We start from the raw sequence: 24351 nt of genomic DNA, 5'->3' as shown, positions 1-24351 counted from the left end.
AAACAAGCAGCGAACAGCACAGGCGTATAGGTGAATCTGAAGCTGCTCTCATGAAAGAACTATTGTGTGCCTGCCAAAGCACCTTGCTGTCTCATAGATTTGAGGCTAAGAAAGGCCTTACAATTAAAGTGTCAGTTCTGGAATGAGGATCAAATTTAAATTCAAATTACTTGGGACACTCCTGAACATATTTTACCTTCCTGAATCTGGGGAAGTCAGATGACTAAGGCTTGAAACTTCATTGCTCAGTACTAAGGCCTGAGCCTTAAAGTCTGTGTTCCTCCCTAGTTTCCATTTGCAGTTAAACTCTCTGCTATGTTTGGTGGAAAAATATGCAAGGACTGAAATTTTAAGGGCAGAAGGGACTTCCAGTGATTTTCTGGACCAGTATGTTCATATTAATTGGGAAATTTTAAACACTAATTTCTACATTAGACTCCACATATCTGGTTAAGCTAGAGTGTAGCTGGAAAACCTAAAAATTCTTGACTTAAAGGCTTGCTGGCCAAGTGCACTCAATATCGAGACCAGGGAACTCTGTATTATTTTATGCAAATTATGCAAGTGACTAATTATTCCCTCTTTCAAAGATAAATTAAATGGTGTGAAGCTAAATGAAGCTAAATTCATCTAGCTTCATTTTCTATGTAATAGATATGTTCTTGTCTTTGCTAAATCTAACCAAGAGCTATCAAATATCTCTCCCCTGTATGTATTTACAATTTATACTTAAGTAATCTTTTTTTTTTTTTTTGTAGAACTGATGGTTTCCATAGTGTCTCAGTGTAAAGTTGTTTTCTCTCTAACCAGCTGTTCATCCATTTGGCTTTTTCATCTGCCTTTCAGATTATCAGCATCCTTTATAAATCAAACTTAATTGAACATCTTATTGAATAAGATTTTCATTGAGGTTGTTACTCCGCTTTTTGTTTGACATTCTGTATATCTGAAAATACATTTTGACTTTTAAATATTGTCCTTATAACTCTGTTCAGTTGATTATTCTCAGCAAACCTAAGTCCTTCACTGAATCAATGCTTTGCTTGTCCTATAATGACCTACATTCCTGATTTCAGTAGTACTTTACATTCCATTATATGAAATGAGCTAGAGGTCCTACATAATTTCATTCTAACTGCCTTTGTTGCAGCTTTACACTGTACCCTTTATTTTCAGCAGGTTCTACAGACTTTATCAGTTTTGTCTTGTATTTAGCTCCAGATCAATTGCAAGGAACTAAATTGCTTTTTCAGAGTCAAAATTTTGCAACCACTTAGTCAGACAAACAGTGCTCCAAGTCTTCATGTTATACTTGACTATGGCTGCAATTTCTGGTCCTGCTTTATGTCAGATAAAATAGATATTAAGAATTAACAAATGGTAGATACAATATTGATAAATGTCATTGTTATTGTGAAGAGCCTAAAGCTTTTTGATGTTGTTTTTTAACTTCAGTATCTGGATTTTGTAGCTGTGCTGGTGGTTGAAGATTTAGATCAGATTTTATTATGTAAGATGGGAACTCTGCAGGAATCCACCTAGTTCAGCCCAAACTTCTTTGATGTTTACCTCCACTAATAAAAAATCAGGATTCTAGCCAAGGCTAGAAGGTTGTTCAGAGATCCCAGTTTGAAACGTTCAGAGCTTTGCAGTTTGAAAGTAGCTGAGAGTTAAACCTCTGGGAACTAAGGAAAGTGTGTCCTGGGGGCGAACACCAAAAGGCAGCAGTTGCAGAAGGCGGTAACTGTTTGGTCCCCATGCTGGTGGTTGTCTGAGAAAAATAGGACTTACCTAAAGTGCAAAGCAAAGCTGAATTTTAGGCAGGATAATGTTTGCATATGCCTTTTGTTTTTTTCTCTCTTATCCTCTCTGTTTGTTATGTTCCTATGGATAAATAAATAAAGTTCTGTGTTGAGCAAGCTGTTCTCTGTCACTACCTTTTCATACTGGTCGTAACTCCCAGAGGGAAGTCTACGGAGGGGCCATTAACCAGCTGGACCTGCTGAGGACACCTGTAACCTGGTGACCCAGTCAAAGTGTGGGGGTGATTCACTGAATGTCTTCTGAGAGAAGTACAGTCTTCAGCCCTTCTTAGCAAGTGCAGAAGACTTGCTTGGAAGGGGTACCCACAGAGAGACTATAAAGCAGGTCACAGGTTCTTTAATACTCATGTTTGAAGCATGTATTCAGATTATTATCTGTGCCTTATTAATGGCTAATTTGTACAAGTTATTTTGTTATCTGTCATTAGTTTATAAAATAATGTCTACATGCTACTTTAATGTGAAGCATAACTGCATCATATATATATATATTCACAGGTCAGCAGGTGGCTGGTAGTGGGGGTGCTGAGATGGGTATACAAACACTGATTTACAGCGTGACAGGAGAACTCAAAAGTGTCTGAGAAGTGGGGAAAAGAGCATGTTATATTCCTTTTTATCTTCTGAAAAATTTATTATGATCACGTGTTCTTCATTTTCAGAATGGAGAAACAGGAAAAGAAACAGAAGAAGATAAAGATGCAAACAAGTCTGAGATAAGTGTAGTGTTTGAAATTGCTTTGAAGCGCAATATACCCGTCAGTTTTGAGGTATGTGTTCTGTATGTATCTCTTTGCTGAGAAGGTATTTTAAAAAACAATAAAATTCAACACAGTTGAAAATATTAATTCTTTATGGATATAACAGTTAAATTAATGTAAGTTATAAATAGATAATTTTGGTAATGTATCAAAATCATAGAATCATAGAATGGTTTGGGTTGGAAGGGGCCTTAAAGATCATCTAACTCCAACCCTCTGCCATGGGCAGGGACACCTCCCACCAGACCAGGTTGCTCAAAACCCCATCCAGCCTGGCCTTGAACACTTCTAGGGATGGGGCATCCACAGCTTCTCTGGGCAACCTGTGCCAGTGCCTCACCACCCTCATAATACAGAATTTCTTCTGAATATCTAATCTAAATCTACCTTTTTTGGTTTAATACCATTATTCCTTGTCCTATCACTACACTTCCTAACAAAGAGTCCCTCCACAGTTTTCATATAGGCCCCCTTTAAATATTGGAAGGTCACTATAAGGCCTCCCTGATGCCTTCTCTTCTCCAGGCAGAACATCCCCAACTCCCGCAGCCTGTCTTCACAGGAGAGGTGCTCTAGTGCTCTGGTCATCTTTGTGATCCTCCTCTGGATTTATTCTAATACTTTCATGTCCTTCTTGTGCTGGGAGCCCCAGAGCCATACACAGGGCTCCAGATGGGGTCTCATGAGAGCAGAGTAGAGGAGGGAGAATCACCTCCCTCAACCTGCTGGCCATGCTTCTTTTGATGCAGCCCAGGGTGTGGTTGGCTTTCCGGACTGCAAGCTCACATTGCCAGCTCATGTTGAGCTTCTCATCCACCAACAACCCCAGGTCCTTCTAAAAAGAGCTGCTCTCAGTGCATTCTCCACCCAGCCTGTGTTTGTGCTTTGTCCAGATGCAGGACCTTGCACTTGGCCTTGTTGAACCTCATGAGATTTTCACTGGCTCACCTCTGAAGCCTGTCCAGGTCCCTCTGGATGGCAAACCTTCCCTCCAGTGTGTCTGTCAACTGCACCACACGGCTCGGTGTCATTGGAAAACTTGCTGAGGGTGCACTCGGTTCTGCTGTCAATGTCACCGACAAAGATGCTAAGCAGCGGTGGTCGCAATGCTCACCCCTGAGGAACACCACTACTGATCTCCACCTGGACACTGAGCCATTGTCTGAAACAATTTGAGTGTGACCATCCAGCCAATTCCTTAACCACTGAGTGGTCCATCCATCAAATCAAATTTAGAGACAAGGATATTGTGAGAGACAGTGTCAAATGCTTTGCACAAGTCCAGGTAGATAATGTCAAGATCTAAGGCACTGAGTTTTTATTATTAAATTAGGTGCTCTTTCAAAAGAATTATAACCCTAGTATTTGGTTGGAATCAAGTGGATGGCAGAAGGACAGTTCAAGTATCTGTTTTATAATGCTAAGCATTAGAATCAGTGGCCATGCTCAATCTGACTTGAAATAATCTTCAAAATAGAGTCAGACAGTCTTTGATACAGTACAAAAATACAGTACAAAAGTTCCCATTAAGACGCTTTGCATGTGATGCTCTGTTTTCAGAAAATCAAGACTATCTTTTTATCTTCTACATTGTTTGATTCCTTATCTATCTCTACTTAAGCCTTTATCTATGAATCTGCTTCTGACACCTTTGTTTACCTTAAGTAACAAAGAATATTTGGAATAGCTCCAGTGCAATCAATGAACTGGCTGGGAGAATGAGTGATAGCAACAGCAGAATTTTTCCGATGAGAAAGTTCTTACACAAACTGGTTGTAAAAATCTGATGTTATTGTGTTAGGAACCACCAGACTCCAAATCTCTTTTTATTTATTTATTTATTTAATGCAGAAAAAGCTGATGTAAGTGGCATGTTAAAGTAGTTGGCTTTTATTTTTCTGCTAATTGTTGTACATGCATACTGAGTAACTATGAAAAGGACATGGGTAGTGCCTGTACTGGTGATGGTTATTTTCTCCAGTCGTTTTTCCGTTTGAAGTATATGCACATATTTGCATACCAAAAGATAAATAATGGTGTGTCATCTCGTACAGTGTGCTTTATACAATTTACTGGTGTGTTTGGCCCATATCCATGGGTTGGCCAATGTCAGATGAGCTATTTGGACCTTCTGAGAAATCTGTCAGAAGGTAGGTAAGGGAGCCAAAGATACTGAACGCTGATTTTGACTAAGGAATTCCTTGGTTTAACAAATGGGTATGTACTTTATATATATGGTCTATAATTGCAAAAAAATATCATATGAACTAATTAGAAAATTAAGAAAGTAAAATCTTGAAGGGTGTCTGGTGTTGGTGTATCAGTTTGCAGCTATGTGGAAATAATGCAATTCCTGTGTAAGATCAGACAAAATGGAAATACATGCCAGTGTTTCAAAAAGGAAGGTCATAATTAATGTTTCAGTTTTCACACAAGTCATTTTCTACCTTAAGTATTTAAAAGTATTTGGAATAGTTCCATACAAGTCAGTATACTAAAATACAGCGAGGTGAATGGTCATGGATCAAAGAATAGCTTGGATGTTGGAATGGAAAGAGGGGTAGTGCTTTGAATATGCTCTTAACTTCATTCCTATGATTTAGCTTGTTTAAGGGAGAGCATTTAGTAAGGAGAGAATGAAGGCAGAGATGCTCAGTACGGGAAAAGTCTAATGTGTCCATTGCCAAAGAATGTTAACAACGTTGAAAAAGACGTTTTCTTGCTCTCCTGACAGGTTTTGTGTTATTTCCTGCCTTTAAATCTAAGTGTAGGTGACATTTTAAAATAGAGTTTTGATTCAACTTGGTACTGGCTTATATTTCAATAAATCTGCTAAGCAATTATGGGTAATCCCCAGGATCTGATGTTTCTAATAGGATTTTATTTACAAATGGTTTTGTGTTATTCCAGGCAGGCATCAAAGCTTTCTCTAGCATTTTTTGTGCGATAGCTATGAAATGATCTGCCTTTTCTTCATGAAGCTTTAGCAAATGTTCCAACAGTGCAGTGTTATGCAACTAAGTAATGGTCATAAAGATACGTAAAGTTCTATGTAAACACATTCTCAGAATTGCATAAGGGGCGCAAAAAAAGGAGAGCATGTAGAGCCCAGTGATTTTCTTTTTTTTTTTTTAAATGTGAATATGACTGTTGAACCAGTACAAGGTTTCATTTCAGCTGTTCTGCCAAAGGGAGTTATCCACTCGTTCTGTTCATTGTGTTTTGTATAACATGCTAGTTTTAATTGTCTAGGAGCTTTAGAATTTTAAGAAATTTCTATCTATTAATTCGATAACTAAAATAAAAGTTCTGAAAAACAACAAGCTCTATGCCATACCTACCATAGGTGCATCATTACTTAACCTTTATTTATCAACTTACCATTCAAAATACAGCTTTCAAAGCATATGTGGGACTCTTGATGAACAATTTTTAAGAGGGATACGAAACTGTTTTCTGTAGGAATTGTTATAATAGCTCTGAGATGCTCTTTCTGCTTCTTATTTCCTCCTTGGAAACACGCTGAATTCTTGCCTCTTTGGTTCTCTTGCAACATAAATGTTTTTTCTTTCCAAACTTGTCAGTAATGAGTTAGGTGAGTCTAGAAGACGTGACTGAGGTCAACAGCTTAAGGTGTTAGAACAGCCATGTAGAAATGATACAGTACTCACATCAGGCATTAGATGCCTTGGGATGTTTTGGGTTGGCATTTAATTTTCAGTATTTTTCTTTGGATTGGAGTGCTCTTTCTTTAGAATAGCAAATACACTTTTTTTCATTCTCAGTTTCATTCTTGGTATCAGGAGTGAGGGGGTGCAGTTGCTGAACAGACAAATTTTGTGCCATATCATCCCCTTCCAATGTTCTGTTGGGAAAAAGAGGGGAAGTTTGTTGCGTGCCAGTCTGATCACAGCGAGGCAGAGGCTTATTATTTTGAGCCAGGAACAGAGCAAACTGCTGACACTGAAAGGCTGAGCCAGTTTTCAGCATTTTGCACCCATCTGGCATCTGGCCTCCTGGGCATTAAGGCTTTCAGACTGGATGATGGACGTACTGAGTAGCTCTCCTTCTCCTGTTTTAGTAAACCATCCAGGCTTTTTTGTTTTAAACTGGGAAAATCTGGCATGTCAGCCCACACAAGCACATGGAGATACATTGATATTTTCTAAATAATCATGGATATAGGTGACATATTTTTGTTGACCCATTCTTTGTCTTTTCTGTTATTTTTTTAATGTCTGTTTAATCTTGTCATTGTCTTTTGAATTTTCTACCTGTAGCCTCATTAATAATTGAAGCAGCATTGCTCTTTCATTGGAATCATACTGCTGTTTTTCATTTGTCAGCATGATTCATTAAATTGAGCCAAATTCACTCTTGATGTAACTTGACCTTAGATGTGTTTTGGCCCCATGTGTTTTCTCTTGCTAGAGTTATTCTTTAAATCAGTGGAACAGAAAAGAAAAGTGTATTGAACTGTCACCCTTAATCAAATTCTCAACTTTAAATTAGCCATGATTTGATCCATAGGTCATATCTTTCAACTGAGGAAATGGTTTAATGTACTAATGCATATAGTGTTCTTGGATAGCAAAGGCTGAATTTCTTTTAAGTGTTTTGTGTGCCAAGGCTTATAGAACAACTGTTTGAAATCATGTGGAATAAAGAGATCTAAAATCTGGGCTTAACCAAAAATGTTGTTAGGTAAATTTTTTTTTTTGCTAAATTACCAATTTTGGATGTTTGGCTTGATCCAGATCCTATCCAAATCCTATGGGGTTCATTCCATTGACAATACAGACTTTTTTTTTCCTTCTTATACTCACTAACAAAGAAACAGTTTTGAATGTTTTCCAGGCTATTATTTACCTTGTGTCACATACCTAAAAGTTTAAAAGATGAAAATCACACCGACATACGTTAGTTTTATATTAAGAAATATATTTTCATATATATATTTTAATCAGGTTTTGTATTAAAATTCTTTTTCATATATATATTTGCATGCATTTATATATATGAGAAAACTTATATAAAAGTAATATTTAAGGAACCCAGCAATTATGTTTCTTAAGCAAGTTATTTTGTCCTTTTTCATCTGGTCAGTATATGCATTGTTGTGTATTTTATTAATACACTATATTGCATATAAGTAGAAACGCCTATATACTGGTATTAGTAAGACCACAAAAAGATTAAGGACTCCAGTGATGTTAATTCAGCCATGCATTTTTTACAGGCAACGTATCGTAATACTTGGGTAGCCCTGTGCACTAACAGATTAAGGTACGCCTTTAGGACAAAGTGGGAAGCTGAAGGCATTTAGCACAGGTACAAAGCCCTCGTGTGCCTGCAGGTGGGAGATCCTGGCACCGGGCTCTTCACAGCTCCGGTGCAGGCAGTGCAGCATCCCCTGCCTGAAGCTGGGTCAGTGCCACAAAGGCACAGCCACCTTCTCGCGTGGCGAAACGCTAGCGGGCAACTTTCAAGTAAGGTAATCTTGAAAACACTTCTGAAATTATTACCTTGAATCTTAGAGTGGGAACGCTCCCAGACTGCAACGTAAAAATCCCATGCTGGCACAGATGCCGTCTTGTTCTGGGAACATGCGGAAAAAGTTGTCTGTTAATTTTCATTTTGTGTCTTTTTATTGATATATGCTCTGATAATTGTATTTGCTGGGTGAAATTGCCACAAAAGAGAGCTTAAAAAAGAAATACAAGCCTAAGGAGACCTCATTACAGTGTAACAGCAAAACTAAATAATGCAAGGGACATGACCTTGATAAAAAGAACTTTAATACAAAACATGTTGTAATAATATTAAGGTTGAAGGTTTCAACCCATTAAAAAAACAGTTATTACACCAAGAAGGCCCTAGCACCTTTACCTCCATTCCCTTCTGCTCAAGCATTACACTTTTTCAATGAATGATTTGATGTTGCTGCACCTCCTGAAAAAATATGCATTTGTATTGATTTTGAAGACAACGAAAAGAGGTGCCTGTCAGATGCTCTAATCTCTCCTTATAAACATTATATGTAACAAAGATTAAATTAGGTAGCTGTTTCCGCCCATCAAACAAAATAGCTGAACCTTTTCCCAGATGAGGTCTGTAATTCCTGATAGACATTATCCAGACCAATAAATGTTGCATACATGAATAGATGGTTATCTTAGCACGTGCAGTACTGTGATTTGTTGGGTAACTACGTTCTAACAGTATAACCTCCTCAAAGGAGACTTGCGTGCATGGAAAAGTGAAGACAGAAAAGATGTAATGGAGGGTGCGCCATTCAGAACATTTCAGTTTTATTTTTTTCATATTATTGCAACTTTTAGTAATGGAGGAGTACTTCAAATAGGTTTTCTCATTGTCTTTCATCCTTGATATGTTTAGAAAGGGATGAATGAAAGATTTCAAAAATGATTTTTTGTGTGAGTTGCGGTGGTTCTCCTGATTATTCTTTCCTGTACTGTTGGGAGGGACAGCTGAGAGTTGTGGAGACAATGCTATGGCAGCCTTGCAAATGTGTGTGGTATCTGTCTGAGCTGTGTGGCAAGGTAAGAGTTGAGAGCAGGCAATGCTGTCTGCAGCTGGGACGTAAAATGTCCTAATAAAAAATACAGGCCTGTAAGATGGAAGTTTGGGACCATGCATGAACATCCTAGATTTTAATGATAACAGAAGAAAATAATGAACAGGTTCAAATGATGCCATATAAACATAGTTTTGAATATGTTGTATGGATATGTGGTATGGACTATAGCAAAGCCTAGTACTGACCTTCATGAATTAAAATTCTTTAGTATGTGAAGCACCTTGCAAGGAGAAAACAGTAGCCTTGGTTTAAATATCCATTATTGCTTGCTGTCTACTGTGTTATTGAGGTATAAAACACTTTGAAAATGTACATCTACTGTATTTTCTGTGAAGCACTGAATATGATGGTTAAATTTGCATTGTCTAATCAGCATTAATTTTCTATCCTCAAAACTGGTACTGCAATTAATACTTGTCCAGATTTTATGAAAACCCATCTAATTGCCTTCAATTACCAGAAAGAATGCACTGGTAGTTAAGTACGTAGCAGAAATATAAACATTATGTTCTTAGAGGGTGATTTGTCTCCATTTATTTTTGTTTAAAAGGTGATTAAAGAAAGTGGACCTCCTCACATGAAGAGCTTTGTTACACGAGTTACAGTAGGTGAATTCACTGCAGAAGGAGAAGGGAACAGTAAGAAACTCTCAAAGAAACGTGCTGCAATGGCTGTCCTACAAGAACTTAAGAAGCTTCCTCCTCTTCCTGTTATTGAAAAGCCAAAACTTTACTTTAAAAAACGTCCCAAAACAATATTAAAGGTATGTGTCTGCCCCTGTCAGTTAAGAATATTTGCTTAGAAATTAACAGTTACTCAGATTTTATGTCAGTAAAGACTTATTTGTTATTTTCTGTCAATATAGTTACTTGCTTGTGCTGATATGCCTGTATTTTTTTTTAATTCTTACAATGCTGTGAAATTATCCAACATAATGGCTTGTAAGGTGCTGTCCCTTAAGAACCCAGCTCGCATCACTGAAGTCAGCAGATGTTTGTTCAAGTGTAGTGGAGGATCGAACCTTCTAAGCAGCTCTGTACAGTCATGTGGATTTTAAGCATCATCTTCTTTGAGAGGCCTTATTGTAACATATGATGGTTTCTCCCTTCTCTTTTTCCCCTCCTCAGTTTGAAGAGCGAGAATATAAAATAGCAGTTATCTGGGGAAATGTTGCACGGTCCCGCTTCCTCCCCTCATGGAGCTGGATTTGGGAGTTTTCTGAGCTCAGCTTCAATCTGGTTTGGTTCTTAAAATGTTTAGAAAAAAAACAAGAGTTTGTTCACATCTCAGCCTTGTGTGTCACTTGTCAAACTCCAAAGGAAAATAATTTCTTTGTTTCATGTGGCTGTGTTAAGGTTAGCATTTGTTTGATAATGTTCTTCACCTCAAAAAGAAAAAAAAAAAAAAAAAAAAGAAAATTGCAGACTAGCCCACAGAGGACTTGTGGACCTTGAAACATCTCTCCATTAAAATGTATGCTGTCTCAGAGGATGTTAGTATGCTTCTTGCTGCAGTGATGAGGCTTTGTTCAGAGGCTTTGGATTCTTCTGAGCTCAAGTTTCTTAAATGATGCTTTTACTCTTGGTGGCAGTAGATTTATTGCTACTTCTAGAATTCAGTCAATCTGCAGTGACTAGCCCTGGTTTGTGTATTCATCCTGAACATATAGAAACAAAGAACCATCTGAGGTGATTAATCTTTCACTTGGCCTGACAAAAGCAGCCACATAGTGTCCATATATTTATGAAGCATCACTGCTTAGTCTCAGCATTGTACAGCTAATCAGATTCACCTGTCATCTCTTCAGTCCAGAAGAAGATGGTTTTGCAAATGGTCAAAATCTTCTCCATTGCATTTTATTTTAGGAAGTGTTACTCTGTGAGGCAGCAATTAAACTTTTTGTACGTGGCTTTCTATTTTCTGGCATGTTGGATAATCATTTAAAACTATACAAAATAATATCATATAAGGTATACTTAACCATTCAAACTCGTGACAGATTGGTGTAGATGATGGTGGACAGTTGTGCACTTTTTGTCTAGTGTTACAGAGTTACTTTTGCTTCATAATATGCAACCTCAAAACTAGAGCTGCAGGAAATAACAGGAAACTTTCATGTCCAAAACCTGTACATTGGAATATAGCTTTAGGATCTAAATTTCATCTCTTTTTCTGAGAGGAAAGAAGGCTCTTCAATTTTTCTGAATTTGAAAACAATGTGAATGATGCACAGCTTTTGATGAAATGCACAGCTATGTCCACGGCTTGCATTATGTTAGGCTAGGCAGCATTGCACCAACATGGTGCGAAGTATGAAATATGGCTTGAACTCAGTCCTCATTGAGTATTGCATAGATGGATTGTGAAAATAAATAAATATAACAAATGTGTGACTGCTAGGAATCTGTGTACTGAGTACGCTGAGTGCAGAATTGTGTAGGAACAGCCACCTAGAATAAGCAAATACTTCGGAGATTGCAAAACTGGACTTGGAAAATATACAAAGTACTCCATCTTCCACTTTTCATTTGCCTTCAAAACAGAACAAATGATTTCTCACGGAAAGCTAGGGTAATCAGATACCCAGCTCCTACTGATATTCAGAGGATATAATTCTCAAAAACTTCTAGGAAAAATTCAGCATAAAATGTTATTTCATGCAAAACCATCAACATTAATGCAGCTTTAAGGATCTGAAAGCTGCAAGATCTGAAAAGGGTGATTTTCTCTTCCTGTCTCATTTTAAATGAAAGATGCTAAGGGTGTAATAATATAAAAACTTCTTATTTTACTATACACCATTTACCATTACAGTCTTAAACTGAATTATCCAAAGTTGGTCGTCTTAGAAACAGACATTAATAGTCAAAATAACCCAAATATGTAGGAAGTTTTTATTTTTTGAATATCTGGACTCCTGAAATGCTTTTATTGTGTCTGTTTCTTTTAATTTAACCTGTACGTGCTTTGAGTATCAAAAAAAGTGACAATAACTTCTTTTTACTTACATATATATATTTATGAGGCTATATCTTATGGCCTACACTTTATTTAGCCTGCTCTCCCTTTGTCTCTGCCTGGCTCCTTGCCCACACAGCTGCCCTTGTGCATGACATTGTCTTCATTCTTTCACCTACATCTTCTCTAATGACTTCAGCAGTTACACTAGGAAGGATTCGCTGCACAGCTTTCTTAATATAATATCCCTCTCCGGTGTTTGCCTTCAATTGCTGATCATCTCTTTAGGTTCTTGACCACTTGTTTGCTTTTATTTGAGAACCTCAAATAAGCATGAGTTTGCATCTTCTCTTACACTGCAAATACCTTCACAAAGAGGAAATATTGCAATAACATAAAGACAATTTTGCATTCAAATGCCATTTATATTTGTAAGTACTTCTCTTGTGTTCTGGCATATAAATCTATTAAATATAACCACAGATAAATGTGTTCGAATCTTAATTTCTTCTCTTCTCCTTCTACCAATAATATTTTCGTAGCTGTTTGTTTTGACAGAGCATTAAGAATAATAATGTACTAAAAGGATTTCAGAACTAATACAAATAGTTTGCGAGGACTGTAGTTTTTCACCTGTCTTTGTAATCTTGGACAGACCAATTTCTCAGTTCTTTTGTTTTCCACCATCACATCAGTTCTCCCATTAGCAATGCATTTTGATACGTTACTTTGAGGGTCATTGTCTGTAAAGCATTTGAAATACTCTGTGGGTGGCTCACAGTGTGCAACATGTCTAGTCACTGGAGATATTCCTCTCTTTGCCTTCTCTAGCTTCACTGCCTAAAAGCATTTGAGGCTGAATTACTATAGCATGCAAAGAGTAAGCTTTCTTCACCTTTAGTTGCACTGTAGGATGGAAGGTAGGAATGCTGAGATGGAAGGCTGAGAGAAATGCAGCTCGTTATATGGCAAATCTTTTTAGTCCCCATATAAATCCACCTCTTCTCACTGCTACTGCATGTTCCAGTATTGTAGCAACCTATTTTTAAGGGACAGAGGGAAGAGTCATATTAATAGGGCAATGAAATATAATTGATGAATCTGTTTATTTTTATCCATCTCTGTAGTAAATAGATAGATGAAGGCATCAGTAGCTTACCAATGACAGCTATGCCCACTACCTGCAGCAGTGGCAGGTGGTAGGTGCATATTACATGCCACAGTTTTGAGATTGAGGAATTCTCCTGTCTGTCTCATGATCAAAAGATGGTACAAAATATATTGTTTTTTTCTCTATTTCTATTAGAGAAAATTATTATTTTCTCTATTCTCTATTATTATATTCTATTATTATTTCTCTATTTTCTATTAGAGAAGAGGTAGCACAACAGTTGTACCGATCTACAGTACTAATACACAATGAAATTATTGTTCTTTCTCTTAAACCTGTTTTAGACTGGACCAGAATATGGTCAAGGAATGAATCCCATCAGTCGTCTGGCTCAGATCCAACAGGCCAAAAAGGAGAAGGAGCCAGAATACGTTCTTCTTTCAGAGAGAGGAATGCCTCGCCGTCGAGAGTTTGTTATGCAGGTATCATCTACTGTTGTGTTAGAGATAGTGCCTTTGCTACGTCATGTTCAAGCACAAGAAAAATGGTGGCATAATATAAAGCTTATCCCTCTGTGTTTATCTCTTTGATTTATGGTTATTTATACAACAGGAGTGTGAAATACAGTAGCAGTTTGAACTGCCTTCTTTCTTTTGGTGAAACAAATAGCAATTAGGTAATTTGCCCTCTAGAAGTTTTCCTTGCAGTGGTTTTACATTTTTTATACTATTATTTTTATTTCACCTAATTGTTTCTGGTTTTATCCCTAATGTTACACTTTGTAAATGATTTATTTACTTTCATTTGTCTTTTAGAAAATTTTGCAGTTGTTGATTGGAGTATTGCACTACAAACAAATATTCTGAAATATGGAGAACATGCTACATGTTACCAAGCATTTTGGATTTAAAAGTAGCTCTGTAAATCTTGTAAGAACTCCTTTCAGATTTTCATCTGTTTGTTACCTTTGTTCCTATCTGAAATGCAACAAAAACAGCCTTCCATCACACATTTTAGCCTCTTCAGTTAAAGAATTTGGATGCGATACACAAACTGTAGATCATTATTTTTTCTTTATTTTTTTTTAATTAAGAACATTTGCAAAGATTTGATGTAGCCATTGTGTTAGATAGCACAATAGCAGGTTAAGAAAATAAGGAACAGGAAAGGATTCTTTTTTCTTATGTTTTCACTGAGGTAATTTTGTGCCAGGACAATCCAGAACAGCAAACCTGAACATGTTTTGACTTGTTGACCACAAACCACACCAAAATTTAAGTTCTGATCACAATCAGAATTTGATGTTCAAGCACCTTTTTCTCCAGAAAACAAAACAAAACAAAAAAAACTTAAGTCTTTAAATCCCTCCTTCATGTCTATCTAGACAGGCTAGCAGTCTTCATTTCATTGGATCTCAGTGGTCTTTCTTGACAATATTTTCTCTCTGGAAAAAAAAAATTATATATATATATATAATATATATATAATTGGGTTCCTTTTGGTCAGGTTCAGATTTATGAATATAACTTGGATTTCCAAGTTTTTGTGCTATCTGAAAGTATTTGAAAAAGAGTGATCTTGTCATAGACCACCTCTTTTCACATGCTCAGACCCTCCAGTTAGAGATCTGTATCTGTTCTGTGTGTATTAGAAAGATGGGCTGAGAATTTGGTTTTCCACTGAAGGATTCTCAGTAGTGGTAGAATAGTTGGTTTGAATCAAAATGAATCTTAAAAGCAGTGAATATACAGAGGATTCCTCTATCTGAGAAGGCTTGTGAAAGAAAAAATCAAAGAAATTCCATAGATCAGTTGCTTTTCACTGTAGCCCAATTTTTACCCTTTTGTAATATTTTCACACACAGATCATCCCTCTCTTTCTCCTGCCTTCAGGAAGTCTCAGTGGATTCATTACGACATGCAAAAAACCTTATCAGAATAAAAAGCCTTTGTATAAACTACTTAAACAATGTTTTCATTTAATTTAATTGAATGTGGAAGTAAAATATCCAGAGATAATATGTTCATTTTTATCTGTCACACAAAGAGCAAGTTTAGATGTGATGAAATGGATCCAATTACTTGTCCTGACCACTAGATAAACAGAAGAAAACCTCTGATGACATTAGTTGGTGTTCTGTTCCCAAAGTTAATTTCAGAAAGCTCTTTCTCTTTGTAGTCAGACCTTTAATCCTTGATAGAGGTTATAATAATAGCTAAACCAGTTTTACAGGTCTGAGAAATAGCAGCACATTGATTTATTGTGAGCTATGTTATAAATTATCATTTTGTCTTGTCCCATTAAAGTCCCTCAATTTTATTGCATATAAACTTGTAGGAGAGTGGCTATTTTCTAATTGTGGTTGTAAAACTGCATAGAAGTTAAGGGGTTTATTTCAAGGTTATTAATATTTCTGTTTTATGTAGTTGAATCTTTTTGCTTAATAATGTATGTATTTCGAAGGGATGTTCATGATCATTATTATTTATTTACAACCCCTTCTTTCTATTTTGAATTAATAGGTATTTGAATAAAGAAAAAAATAAAAGTTTTGGGAAAATATATACGTGATAATTTAAGGAAAATGATTAATTATTGAATAACATAAATGATTAAATAATAATATATTATTTATTTAACAATCATGTGCCTGTTTTTCATATTTTTTAAAGCTTTTTCTAGAACGTTTCAGCTCATTGACCTCTAAGTTTTCTTTTATGCAGATTGCCTTGGGTGTTTTATTATTTTTATTTTACCTTGGGCTTCCCTCTTTAACATGGTTTTGGGATCATAAGCTATTTTTAGAGATAACTTGGCAAATAAAATGGCTTAATAGACAAATTAAAATATAGCAATAAAAAAACTATAAATATTGCACAAATGAATAGCAGTGATAGTGTTCATAACTCAAGGACTGCCTCTTTCTGGATATTCATTACCTATAATTTGTGTTTATTTTGAAGTTTCAACTTCTCCTTGTTTTATGAAAAGCATCTTGTTGGAAATCCTTTGGGCAGCACAGCCCAGAGGTCCAATGAGGATTCTTCTTTCCAAAGACCATTTTGATAAAAGCTTGTCAGGTGTAAGAGCAGGAAAAGAAAACAGCTCCTGCCCCTGTGTTTCTTGCAATGCGATGAAGTGGGAGGAATGCAAATATGGTTTTTATCTTTCTATAGAAGCCTCTCTTTTATATTTCCAGGTCATTGCTTGTCTCTCCATTGTTCTCAATACTCTCCTGATGATGCTGGGGAGCTGCTGAAGGCAGCACTCGCACAAGGAAGAGGAAGTCCAGATCCTGTAGCACATTCCACATTAAGAAAGAGGGGGAGCGAAATTAGGGGAGATGTTCAGCAGGGAGAACAGGGTTGACACAGAAGCTGGTGGAAGAGAGGGAATTCTGTATGCACACCACAGATGTATAAAAAGGTAGATCTTTGGTATGAGGTTGGGGACTTTCTGAAAAATCTAAACAATTTTATCTTTGGGAAGCAGTATTGTAGTCCACTTTTCGCACTATTCTGACTTTTTCCAGATTGCATCTGCATCAGAAGAGCTGATGGTTGTTGGTAGATCAGCAAGATTATTGCATGGTGATATTAAAGGGTCTTGCATTTATTATGATCATGATAGATATTTTCTTTTTAAGGTAAAAGTAGGCAACGAGATTACCACTGGAACAGGCCCAAACAAGAAAATAGCTAAAAGAAATGCAGCAGAAGCAATGTTGCTACAGCTGGGTTACAAAGCCTCTACCCCTCTTCAAGACCAGCCAGAAAAGGTGATAACCAAATGATTTTATTAATTTTCACATATGAAATAGTCATAGCTGTTTGTTTTTCCATTGAATATGCAGTAAAAATGTTCTAGGAGATGCTTTCAGATTTGATGTCTGAAAAAGAAAATGCATGTCAGTGTTTTTCTGGAGAAGGAATTATATTTTAAATTCACATGTGTTGCAGGTATATGTTTCTGTATTAGTGATGTGCAGCTCAGCCTTCTGGCCCATCTTGACTTTATTGATGAAAGGTTTTATAAGCAAAATGGGATGTTAAGGTTTTGGTTTTTGTGTCCTGAAAAGATCAGAGCAAGGTATTTGGCTAAGCTGTGGACTCTGGACACCTTCTGTCATACATACACACAGAGTCACTGCATGTGTATATTTTGATCACAGCTTAAATGTTTGCGGTGGCTGCACCAGCCAACTGTTGACTCAGGTCAACAGAATGTTCTGCTGGGCTTTTATTGGGACCACATTATAAATCTGTATATATAGCACTGTTGAGTGGCTAAGAAGGCCTGCTGCTGCTTTTTTTTCCTGCATTCATTAACCTATTGCTTACAAGTGCATTGTCTTTAAAAAAAAAAAACACAACAAAACAGAGCAGGTATAATTACATACTTGAAGTAGTAAGATAAAAGAAGATATCTTAGAATTGATAAAGCATCGTGGCCTAATGTTATTCTGAACAAAATAAGCAAATGTGACACTGTACACACAAAAGGTGAACTACTCAAATTTTATGAAATGGGAGTATTCAAGATAATAAAACACACTTTTATAGCTTTGTAGAGTTTAAGAACATAAAATACTTTTAGAACATCTGGCTTGACCTTCTCTATATAACAGAATGAACATGTAAAGCCGATAAAAAAGTTAGTTTGTGTAGATTTTATTTCTCAGACTTAACAGACAGCTTTTCACACAGAGCAGGAGAGATTGAAGTACCATCTGGATTTGGGGCTTTTATTACCAGATCAAAATGCAATGGACCCATGAAACAAAGAGCTGATGCAAGAAAACTTTTTTTTTTTCAGAATAAATTGGAAATTTTATTGATTAAATTTGGAGTGTCAGGCTTTATTTCATTTGACAGATATGCAGTTGAATATCTGTACACAGTATGAATGAAATGTATTCTGATTGATCTGAGGGGTGCCTTAATTCAGTATTGAAAATTGATAGCATCCTTGCTTGAAGAGTCTGCACTAGCTGGGACCTAGTTCAGTCAAATCTGCTGAGATAGTCTCCTCAGCTGAAACATGTCTGGTGCTGGAGAAGAAGGAGAATAGCAGTTAAATCTCTACCAATTTGACCATTGTAAAATTCCTTCCATATAAATTGCACCATAAAGTTCTGTCATTAGAAGATACTTATTTGTCTCTTTGCATCCCAAATGGGCCCCAGTGCAGGTTAGGCAGACATATCATGTTGGCATCTAAATGGAGAGTTGTCACTTCTGTTGTTTTTGATGTTTTAAAAAAACAGGAAACTTCTCCTCCTAAACCCCTACCCACTGAGTCCTTTCATCCCCTTCCTCCTCCCTTTAAAAAACAACAACAACAAAAAACACCACAAAGTCAATGTTCTTTCTTCCTCAACCCCTGATGCATAAAATGCCTCAGTATTCATTCTTCCAGTGAAGACCTCAAAGTGTTGCAAGAGTCATGCATGGTGCCGATGGCAGCACAGGTATTCCAGGTAATGTAAAAAAAAAAATAAAGGCTCTGCTCTTTTCTGAGGTAATCCTGTGCCTGGAAGAAATCAGTAGTGTATGTGTAGAGCACTGAGGAGAGCAATTTCAAAGTGCCCTGGGAGATTTTTCGCAGCTACCAGAATTTTAGTTCTACGGATGTGAATGGAAAGTTGTAGTGTTTTCATTTTTCATATTTTCACTTTTTCATTTCTTCTTGCCCCTTTTATTCTCTTATAAGAAAAACCAGGGGATATTGCATCCATTTGACACAGCAGAACTAAAGATAATTTACTGATAATTGAATTCTTGTTAAATCCCCCATCATGATGACTACAATAAACAACAAAAAGAGAGGAATGAGAGGAGAGTTGGAAATGTTTTTCTCATATTATAACAGTGCACTTGGCAGATTTTGCAATCGTTTTCTTTTGGATTCATGTTAAAACCATGCTGTTGTAACAGACAACAGTTTGTAAATACAAACATATTTACAGATTTCAGGTTGTATATTCATTTGAAGAACTGTCTTTTTGATGTTTTCCATGCATATACTTGTTATGTGGTTCATTATATGAATATAGAAAGTTATGTGAAATTAAAGTGTGTGGAACTCGATGACCAGTTTGAGAGAGAACTCTTAAGACCTATCCTCCCTTTTCTATTAGATATCTCCCTTTTTATTGCACATTGCCTATGCTGTAAGCATATTGGTATGTACATGATGAAGGAAAAGCAGGGAAACAAGCTTTGAAATAGTTGGTTTGCATAGTGTGCTCTTCCCTCCTTTTTCCCCAGGGAAAACATATCATCTAGTAGTCTGCCTTATAACAGAATAGTAATTTATGCAGCCTTAACTCAACCTCTGAGATGTAACAGAACAATGGACCTGTTTGCAGAGGCAGAAGACACAGAAGGACAAAGACAGGACAGCAAAACAGCAACACTGTACTCTGTCCTGGCTGGCAAACCAGATGGGTCCTATCCTAGGGACAGGCTGCTGTCAGATTTCAGACTGCTGGCTCTCTCCTTCACATCTCCTCCACTCAACCATCAACCCCATCAGCCTCATCTTCCAGAGCAAATGATGACGACTTTTTAATGGTGTATAGGCTGCATTGCTGCAAGGTTTTCTGTTTGTGTGTTAAATCACAAGGAAATCTGAAAAGGATCATTTGCATCACATTAATCGAGATGACTGTCAATAGTTCATAGTTCATGAGGAAACGTGGACTTGTTTCTCTACATTTACACATAAATCTAGAACATGGATACCTTACTTACTGTGTAGACTTTAGGAATGGCCTTATTCTGAACTTCCATGTTAATTGCTTTCCTTTTCTGTGTCAGCGTAATAGTAAGTGTTAAACATAACAAAAAAATAACTTCCTCAAAATATCTAGATATTAAAATAATGGATAATTGCAAGAGGCAATTTTACTTCTACTTCAGTAACTAAATGGATTCCAAGCAAGTAAATATTTTAAAATTACACCCAAAGTACTTTGTAGTGTTTATGCATTCTTTCATAGGCAGATATTAGGATCTTCTTGTTTTAGAATGTAATTTCTCTGTTGTCTGTGTATATTTGCAGTTGAGAGCTACTTAAAATGTTTGATTTTAAGTCTGATTTGGTAACATACTGTGTTGAGCCTAATCTTTGGGGAAACATTTATATTTTAGTGTTAGGCAATAGTTGTTAATGTTTATTCTTGAAGGGTACATTCCTCAAATAACCTATTTTAGACCAAAATTAAGATGTGTTAGCAAATATGTGTGAGCAGATGTGGCAATTCCAAGTCACCCTTTTTTGGAGTCTTTCAACCAAATTTATAATTGTGAATGTTCTGTTTAAGTGACTTTCACTTATTTGTCTTTTTCTACCTGTTTCAGCTTGGAGAAAACAAGAGTTGGAACGGCCAGAATGTTGGGTTTCCTGAGCCAACAAGTAACAGTAAGTATCGCTTTCTAAATTTCTATTTATTCCTACTGATTTTTGTCTCTGTAGGATTTAGATTCAAGACAATTGAAATGTTTTCTATAAATTCGCAATTAGATGAATTAATTCTTGAGTATCCTCCGTATGAATATATATGAGAATAAGTGCAGGAACAAGAAGATTCTTATTTGCCCTTTTTTGATTATTTACTATTTTATTAAAATCAAGACTGCTTTTATTAAATCATTGAATCCTTCAGGTTGTAAGGGATTTTTAGAAGTCTTCTAAACTGCAGGGCCAGTATTGAGTTCAGACAAGGTTGCTTGTGTTTTTTTCCTGTTCTCCAGAGATGGAGATTTCATAGCTTCTCTGGGCATCCTGTTCCAATGCTTAATTATCCTCACACTGATTTATTTTATTTTATTTTTATTCTTGTTTTTCACTTTTATCCAGTTGGAACATGTCCTGTGTGTTTATGATAATCATCTCCAGTTCTGCTCCTATATAACTCTCTAAAGTGGCTGATGATGCTTTTCTTCAGTCACTGGAGACTTCCCCTGATCTCCATGACTTTTCAAAGATGACAGAGAGTGGTCTCAAAAGAACTTAAGTTGGTTCACTCTACACCCTGAGACACATCCCATTTGGTCTGGTGACCATTTATAGGCTGAAAATTTCTCTAGGAATCCTTGACTGTGATCTCCGTCCGCTCCTGGTAACTTCTCTTCCCTGAACGCTTTCTTTAGACCCAGAGGTCTGTGAGACTTTGTTGGTGAAGACCAACTTCAGTTTCACTGCAGTAGTTAATGAATTGCCTGACCAATCTAGTGGCCTTCTATGATGGAGTGACTGCATCAGTTGACAAGGGAAGACTGACTAACGTCATCTACCCAGACTTCTGTAAGGCCTTCGACACGATCCCTTACAACATCCTGATCTCCAAATTGGAGAGAGATGGATTTAAAGGGTGGACCATTCAGTGGATAAGGGATTGGCTTGAAGGCCAGACCCAGAGAATGGTGGTCAATGGCTCTATGTCCAGTTAGAGAGCAGTGGTGTCCCTCAGGGGTCTGTCTTGAGACCAGTACTGTTTAATATCTTTATCAATGACATAGCCATTGAGTGCACCCTCAGCAAGTTTTTAGATGACAGCAAGGTGAGTGGTGCAGTCAATACAGCAGAAGGAAGAGAAGCCACAAAAGGAGCCTAGAAAAGTGGGCCCATGTGAACCTAATGAGGTTCAACAAGTCTAAGTACAAGTGCTGCACCTGGGTCGGAGCAATCCCAGACATGAGTACAGACTGCGAGAAGAACTCATTGAAAGCAGCCCTGCAGAGAAGGACTGGGGGGTTCTGGTGGATGAAAAGCTCAACATGAACCAGCAGTGTGCGCTTGCAGCCCAGAAGGCCAACTCACCTGGGCTGCATCAAGAGAGGATTGGCCAATGGGTCGAGGGAGGGGATTGTCCCCCTCTGCTCTGCCATTGTGAGGCCCCACCTGGAGTGCTGCATCCAGGTCTGGGGCCCCCAGCACAAGAAAGATGTGGACCTGTTATAATGGGTCCAGAGGAGGGCCGCAAAGATGATCAGAGGGCTGGAGCACCTCTCCTATGGAGAAAGTCTGAAAGAGCTGGGGATGTTCAGCCTGAGGAAGAGGAGGCTCCAGGGTGACCTTATTGCAGCCTTTTAATACTTAAAGGGGGCTTATAAAAAAAAAAAGAAGAGCAACTTTTTGCTCGGGCAGACAATGACAGGACAAGGGGGAATGGTTTTAAACTAAAAGAGGGGAGGTTTAGATGAGATGTTAGGAGGAAATTCTACACTCAGACAGTGGTGAGGCACTGGAACAGGTTGCCCAGAGAAGCTGTGGATGCCCCATCCCTGGAGGTGTTCAAGATGAGGTTGGACGAGACCCTGGGCAGCCTGATCTAGTGGTTGGCATCCCTGCCCAGGCAGGGGGGTTGAAACTAGATGATCTTTAAGGTCCCTTCCAACCCAAGCCATTCTATGATTCTATTAATACAACAAGCCTATGTGACTCTGCTAGATTTTTTCCTGGCTGTGGACTTACTGTAGTGTGGTAGAGATAAATAGCACTTTCTTCACTCTTCCATGAGTTCTATATTCTTCTCTAGAACTGTTTTGAGCTTTGAACTTCTTAAGAGTCCAAATTATTATCTCCCTCAACTATGGATTGTATTAGAGATGGACATGTGTTAGCTGTCTTTTTTGCCAATTTGCATCTGAATGACTTGGTCTGAAATCCAGTTTTTAAGGGGATTTAGTAGTGTTGCAGTATATATGAAGTCTTCTCAGTGGCTGGACCTATGGAGTAGTTGGGAAGTAATTTGTGCTTCAATTTACACAAAAGGTTGCCAGTATTTGAAATTATCTTGGATTCAGCATATGCCATTGTGTTTCACTTAAAGGAAGGATTTTTCAGGATCTAAGACTTATTATTAATTGCTTCCTTCCAGCCCTATCTTCAGTCCCCATCAGTACTGCTAGATTATTGCTGTTTGCATTGTCAGAATCCCTAAGGACATGGTCTGTGAAACATCTGCAAATGTTAACGTCTTCAAATGTTAATGTATTGCAGTTTGGGACAGCAGAATACGATCTCAAGCTTTTCTCTGCTATCCTTCCAGTGTCTTGTAGCAAAGATACGTACTGATGACAGTGTGACCATCTACTATACTAAGAAGAAAAAACGATGTCTTTCCCAAGTTTAACCTCGCAAAAATACCTTGGTGGTCACGTGTAAATCCAAATCCAGGAGAACAAAAGCAAACTCATTCAACAGAAGACTGTATCAATTAATTGTATTTTAAACCTGTGGTAACCAAGGGACTCTTCTTTCACAGAAGGACCTGTTCACAGACCTTTTTGCAGCCACCATGTTCCATAGTACAGGAACAAGTTTACAGTCTGTTTTGCTTCATGGAAGACATTTCTAGAAGCTCTCATTTCCATTCTAGTGATATCCAAGTAAATTGGAAATCAAATGATACAAAGCTAACATGTCAGTAGCCATAGAGCGTTTATTTCTGACAGTGCTGTTCAGAGAGTATTGTGCTTAACCCCTTGAGTCCTTAATTTTTTTTTGAGTCAAGAGAATTCATGAATGATAATCAGTGTATCATTTTTACTTTCAGAGGGCCTGGGCTATCCTTTTGCAAAATAGGAAATATTTGAACCCTGAATGCTATAAACAGGCATATTTTTTTTTTTTACTGATTTTTTTTAAACTCAAGAGCCTTTCTGATTCTAGAGTATTTTCTTTAAAGCCTACAACTTAGCTGTAACAATAGCATATGAGGAGAATGAATCTGTTGCGGTTACATAGAGGACAGACTGATCTTTCTTCACCTTATAGTCTCCTCTAGGATTTGTGGAAGACATAGAAATGCATTTTTCTTCTCTCTAAGTGTTAGTGTGGTATCACCCCTGGCTGAAGAAAATGCTAATAGGCCTTCTTTTTTAGTTTCTAATTAAAAACAATCTTAATATTTGTAAATTAAAATGGCCTTGCTGATAGATTTATGAATCTGCTGCATCAGTTGACACTCTATTAAAGTATTCTTATATATAGAAAACCACTGTAGTATCTTCTGTAGATCTTCTGTAGATCTTTCAAAATATGAGTATCACACCATTCTGAATATACAGCATTTATGTGCAGCGTACA

At 37.2% G+C, this 24351-nt stretch overlaps 1 protein-coding gene across 2 annotated transcripts in view; it reads left to right on the top strand.

The window, feature by feature from the left end:
• The window catches only part of STAU2 (staufen double-stranded RNA binding protein 2), a 168254-nt gene that overhangs the window by 52911 nt on the left and 90992 nt on the right, over positions 1 to 24351 (top strand). For both annotated transcript variants that reach the window (XM_035563164.2, XM_035563166.2), the window contains exons 7-11: positions 2486 to 2593; positions 9736 to 9948; positions 13599 to 13736; positions 16901 to 17032; positions 20619 to 20679. In XM_035563164.2, the coding sequence (XP_035419057.1) occupies positions 2486 to 2593; positions 9736 to 9948; positions 13599 to 13736; positions 16901 to 17032; positions 20619 to 20679 (652 nt within the window). The remainder of the gene's footprint in view (positions 1 to 2485; positions 2594 to 9735; positions 9949 to 13598; positions 13737 to 16900; positions 17033 to 20618; positions 20680 to 24351) is intronic.

This window comes from Cygnus atratus, chromosome 2 (assembly GCF_013377495.2).
Source record: "Cygnus atratus isolate AKBS03 ecotype Queensland, Australia chromosome 2, CAtr_DNAZoo_HiC_assembly, whole genome shotgun sequence".
Taxonomy (NCBI): Eukaryota; Metazoa; Chordata; class Aves; order Anseriformes; family Anatidae; genus Cygnus; species Cygnus atratus.
Note: the sequence above shows the minus strand (reverse complement) of the source record. Positions and strands in the feature narration are given on the sequence as shown.